The following is a 6,097-nucleotide window of genomic DNA, read 5'->3' as shown; positions in this document are numbered from 1 at the left end:
AATTAGAGTGAAATGATTTAATTTCACTATCATTTGTAGAGTAATGAATACTGTCATTTCACGTATCTTGAGAGGAAATTGTTTACAATTAAAGCGAGAAGTTGCGAACGCTAAGGTTTTACTAGACCAGATATGAGGGGCCAGGAGATCCAAGAGACAAGATGTATTTACAACTCAATTAAATGCTTACATAAGGAGTGCCTACTAAAAACAAAATCACTTAAGATTAAAGGTATTACAGTACCTGAAATGAGAACTGCATCAGGTAGCTGATAAGGGTTACCTATCCATACTAATCTCATCTTGCAGCACTTTACTTGTTGGGATTTAAGTGCTCAGGCAGACACCTCTTCAACGTTACCAGCGCCTCTGCTTCCAGCACAGTCCACTCTCCAGGTGATAAAGGTACCTCTCAAATCCCCTTTAAATCTCTTACCCTTCACCCTAAATCAGTCTCTAATTTTACTTTTGTCTGATAGGGACAGAAGTTTCCTGCAGTCTACCCCTTCTTTTAGTGCCCACCTTACATCCAATCATATCCTTGATAAACATTACCGCCAAGCTTTACTGCCATACTGCTGAGATCAACTACCACAACACAGACTCTCCACAGATGCTACCTGGCAGGCTGAGTTCCTCAGCTGTTCATTTACTTTTAAACCAAGAACTGGTTCTCTAATGTTTGCAGAGCTCCATTTCACCTGTGCCAAAATGTCCTCCCCAAAAGCCGATAAGCTGCACCATGCAACTTGAAAAGCAAGAACATTGGCTACACAGAGTTTTTAATGGTGAAAATAGTAAATGGTCCAGTCAGTTAGTAGTTTTAAGCTTTTATTGCCATTGACGACCTACTGCTATGATACAAATTTACTCAGTTATGCAGAATTTCTGCATCAAGTTTTATATTCAATAAGTTGACAAGTCCACAAAGGCCATTAGTGATGTATAAAGTACTACAATGCCGTAGAAAGATCAAAATGTACATTTACACTTTTTCCCAAATGCTGTAACCCTTCCCTCATTTTCACTTGCAATCAAATTAAACTGAATCAAAGCAGAAGAATAACAAAGGCAGGGTTCAAAATGAATAGGCATTTCATTTTTGAGAGCACACCATGCACAGAATCATTAAAATATTCATATATTACATATTTAAATCAATTAGATCCATAATTATTCTCAATGTTTGTCATTCTGGTAAAAATCCATTGTATTCATAATTTACCGCATGTTTAAAGGACCATTAGAAAACAGGTTTTCTTCCCCTGTGCTGTTAGTTAACTTCATAAATTAAGTACATCATAATTCAGATGGTCAAAAATTAAAACATCATAAATGTTCTCACCTCCAGTAACCAAAACAATTCGCATGCTTACCCAGACACTCTTATAAAATGCACACATTTTTCATTTACTACACTGAAAGAGCATACACACATCAAAAAAAAACTCAATCTGAAAATCTGTAAAATTTTGGGACAACTCCATTCTCTCAGTCTCATCAGTTCTTCAGTTTTATTAGCAAAAATCATAATTTCTAGAATATCTGCTATGGCAGTGATCAACTAGAGACCCTTTTGGGAAAGCCATTGTATTAAAACAAGAGCAAAGATTGTGCTACCCATCCTTAAAAAAACTACTTACACATGGCCAATATTATAGCTTAACACCTGATGCAAGATTAAATATTATTTGAAGTGATATTGCCACATAGCAGATGAATACTGTATTTGGATAACATTACTTTCCTCAGAGTTTCTAGCATTGATTACTCAGTGTAGAGAACACCAGGAAATGAAAAGATAACTTTCACACCTTAACCAAACCATACTGATCAGGTTCAGATGCCGTATGCAAAATGTTAAGAGAGCAAATGCTACTAATACTTAATACCATGAAAGCAGAGGAGAAATCACAAGCAAGCTAATGCACTTCATTATTCAAAAACTTCTTTAAATATCACTAGTAAAAGATTAATACCTGTACTTCAAGTGTTACTTGATATGCAATTCAAAGTGCTTCCTCCAAACAAAAATTCTTTTCAAATTTCTAACTTATTGTGCTAATTTTTTTTTCACAATTACAGAGGACAGGATACAAAATTTAGACTGGCACATGTTAGACTTCACTCAACCCAGTGGCAACACCAAAAAATGTCAATTAATGTGATCATTAGTCAGATTAGCTAAAAATGTGACACCTTTAATTGATAAGAGCTGATAACTACTAATCAATAAATAGATTGTGAAGTGTTGGAAATAACTTAAAAACCAGAGTAGAGTAATTCGTATCGATTTGAAATAAAATGGCCAAAGAACACAGAATTGTCCATCAACAGACTTAGGAAAGTATTTGTTGCTTATAAGACTGGTACGAAGGCAAGCTTTATAGCATGTTAATTTTGTTAGTCTTTACTTCTAAATGGCAAATTTCATGTGCTTACGGCAAATGTATATCTGCTTGTTCAAAAGCCTTGTATAATGTATTTCACAAGAATTAAATTCGAATAATTTAAATGCATTGAATAATACTTCACAGAACAGAGGATTTAAAAGTTTCTAATCTGGCAGTTCCATGTAGCTCTAGTGCATAGCTGCTTCTGCTTTTGCTTCTTGCTTAATGAGAAAGCTGCATAAATTTCATTTCCGCTGATTATGTTGGAAGGCGTGCAGTTCAATCTTGTACCAGTCAGGAGCTTCTGGACCGCCCTTGCCTGCAGAATAATGATCGTACCCATAATCTACTGTCAGTTCATCATCCCTCTGGACTGCCCGGATAGTACGGATGCATTTAACAGGTCCAAACCGGGGATGAATAAACCTTAATAAAAAAAAAGTTTCAGAAATAATAATTGTTTTTATTTGAATATTTTACTTAAGTATACTACAAAATTATCAGAATCTCTAAACAATTAAACTGAAAATCATTTTGTTTTATGGAAAATTGCTGTATTTACTTTTATTTCAGAATATCTAAATGTAGAAATCACAATGCTGTTCATGAAAATGTGCAATTTCACTCATCAGAATAGATGAATTGGATTCAGAATTCATCTATTCTGAATCCAATTTATAAATAGGTCAAATTCAAAAATGGTATAGCAAATCTGGTTTTTCAATCAATCAAACCCTAACCATGCCCCCCAACCCCACTTTTATACAAGTTATTTCCAACAGACCCTGCCAGCAATCTTGAGCAACATACACAAAATCCTGGAGAAACTCAGCAGGTCAGGTAGTGTGTGTAGAAGAAATAAACAGACAACATTTTGGGTTGAGGTCCTTCCCCAGTCCTGATGAAGAGTTCTGGCTAAAAACGTCGATGTCAACTGTTTACTCCCCTTCATAGACGATGCCCGACTTGCTGGCTTCCAGATTATCACGGGGTTCCACTCCTGTCGAACTGTTCACAACCCAAATAGTTGGCAAGTCATGAAAGGAGTTACCTGGTAGCAGACGTTCCCCAGCCCTGCAGGACCAGCATATCCACACAACAGTCTCCCAAATGCTCGCTTGTATGCATGAGTTGTACATTTGTCAGGTATTGATAAACTGAGGAGGGCCTGTTTTTTCTGGAGTTCCATTTCTCCCCATATTCAGCATCCAGGATTCACCATTTGAGGATAATACGGGAGATTCAAAAAACATCGTGCTTTATGTTCTACAATTCTTCAGAAGCTGAAATTTACGTAGAACATGCACTTAAAGACATCAGGCTTAAATCCTAGTCTTATTTCACAAACCAACTAATGCAACTCAACCAACTGGGGCACAGAAAATTTATATAAAAGATGCATTTAGATAAGAGCTGGGGATTTACAGAGTTTAATGAGTGAAGTAAAGCCAGGAGGCTGCAGTACTACTGCAAAGGCAGGAGGGAGAGGCTATACTCTTTTAGAGCAACCATCAGCAGACCAAAGCATGGACTGACTCGATTGGGGTAGAGTCAGGAAGAGTCAGAGCATTCATTGCTGTAGCTGATTCAATATATAATGAGACATCTGTTTTCAAGTGCAGCATCAGGCATGGAACTGCAAATTGACAACATACTGAACATACTTTGACAAAGTTGTGCACAAATCTATAGGTCATGCCATTCAAACTTTTCTAATGTACAGTATAATTTAATTGCCTTCTCTCCTTGAGATGATAAATTAACAAATGCATATAGTGCATTAGCAACCTTCCCTTCCCACATCCAGTAAAAATCAATCGTAGCTGAGACATGACTACTTACGTGGCATAAATACAATTGGGAGTAAAGGAGTGATTTGCTTTGTGCCCCAACGATGCACAGTACTGCTTTGTACTGGTATAAGGCTCAGGAACGTCAATCACGGTATCGTCATCAAGTGATATGGTATTGCTATTCAGTGACCAGTCTCTAGAATCTACCTGGTAAGAAAACACATTTAGATGAAAAGAGGATTTAGTGATTTCCTGGCTTATATGACAAATAAATTCTTCTCAGGCTTCCAGCCAGGTACAGGTATCAATTATAACCAACGTTTCAATGGCAAACTCTGCCATCTTCTTCTGGAATGATGCTTGAAGATGGCAGAGTTTGTCATTGAAACGTTGGTTATAATCAACACCTGTATCCTGCTGGAAGCCCGAGAAGAGTTTATTCGACATTTAGTTGAATTTACTTTATACGAACTAACTTTATACAAATTAACCTGCTATTTTTTTTAAGCAGACTTCTTATCCCTTCACTAGAAGGCTGCATGACTGCCTCTTACCTCCTCATGTGTTATCCGTATTCCATTATAGAAAGCCATAACTGTGTCAGGTTCTGCTGCTATTTTTGCAAACAAACCTTCCCCAGCATTAGGGATAAGTGATTCAGCAACATATACCCTATTTCAGGAAAAACAAGAAACATTTATACATGCTCCATCAAAAATATAACAATTGCTTCAACATTCAAATTATAATTACAATGGTTTGCAATTATTTGATTACAATCAGCCTACTTGTAAAAAGGAAATACGATGACAGGAACGTAAAAATTCCTGCCTACAATTCATCCTTTACCTGCCCTGCCAAATGTGCAATAGTGCAGCTTTAAATTTCTGGTATTTGGCACTATTGAGGGTAATGTTCCGGCCATGTAACCATTTAGTTACATTCATCTACTTCTTGCAGTTGTAACACACTGGTTAAGATTTTACTGCTAATGTTGCAGGGTATTTCACTTAACGGTATTCTGTACAAGCAGTGTGTTCCGCTGGTAGGTGTTTGGGTTACCACTGAAGATAAGGGGTTGTGATGTTCATGCTTAGGAATATCGTGTCATCCATTCAGGATGGTGAAATTGGGATAAGGTTCTAAAGAATCTGGGTGGAGAGGTTCTTGTGAGAGACAATGAGCAGGTCAAGGTCCTTTTGGCAGGAGATGGAGAGAGAAGCAGCTTGAGAAAATCGGCTGTAGGAGTTGATCCAACGGGAATGCACGATTTGAGCTCCAACCTTGTGCATATTGGACTTTTAATTATGATGGGTCCTTTTGTTTTTTTCCTTTCTTTAATAACAGTTTGATTAAGTTAACATTCATAAATATACTTTCTTTATAATTGTATGCAGAGTGTGGTCTGTTATTTCTTGCCGACAGGCAATTGCACAGGAGTAATAATTACACAGTATTCACACTGATTGACGAGACATTCCAACTCCCCAGGTTTGGTGGGACCCAAGTCATACCGACTCCAGACGTACAGAGACTAGAGGAAGGTGGTTTTCTCACCACTGAGTCTGGTGGCCGTTAGTGAGGGGTTAACAAGCTACAACCTTAGAGACGCCCAGTAAAAGGGGATTTCACAGTTACAACCACAACAGACAAAACTAATCCTCAATAAGATAGCTCATAAAAGTTGGTAGACGGTAACTCTGACAAAGCTTCAGTTCTGTGGCTGACTTTCAGCTTAAATATCCTGTGTACATACTACGTTAAAAGAAATGAAAAGGAAATCCATTACTTCTGAATTCATTGGTCCAAATTCACAAGTGAAGTGAATGATAACCAGTAATTTCTATACCACTTTTCACAATACAGGCTGTCCCTGGGTTACAATGTCTGACAATGCCAGACATTCATATG

General features: G+C 37.3%; 1 protein-coding gene across 3 annotated transcripts in view; it reads right to left on the bottom strand.

Annotated features, from left to right (window-relative positions):
- Positions 1-818: 818 nt before the first annotated feature.
- setd7 (SET domain containing 7, histone lysine methyltransferase) overlaps positions 819-6,097 on the bottom strand; it is a 29,284-nt gene continuing 24,005 nt past the window's right edge. For 2 of the 3 annotated variants that reach the window (XM_072256203.1, XM_072256204.1), the window contains 3 exons: positions 4,741-4,858; positions 4,236-4,393; positions 819-2,819 (listed from right to left, as the gene is read on the bottom strand). In XM_072256203.1, the coding sequence (XP_072112304.1) occupies positions 2,639-2,819; positions 4,236-4,393; positions 4,741-4,858 (457 nt within the window). In that variant the 3' untranslated portion in view covers positions 819-2,638. Of the gene's footprint in view, positions 2,820-3,444; positions 3,677-4,235; positions 4,394-4,740; positions 4,859-6,097 lie in introns of all 3 variants that reach the window. The other variant, XR_011885770.1, reaches the window with a different exon arrangement.

The sequence above is a fragment of the Mobula birostris genome, chromosome 4, assembly GCF_030028105.1.
Source record: "Mobula birostris isolate sMobBir1 chromosome 4, sMobBir1.hap1, whole genome shotgun sequence".
NCBI classification, from domain to species: Eukaryota; Metazoa; Chordata; class Chondrichthyes; order Myliobatiformes; family Myliobatidae; genus Mobula; species Mobula birostris.
Note: the sequence above shows the minus strand (reverse complement) of the source record. Positions and strands in the feature narration are given on the sequence as shown.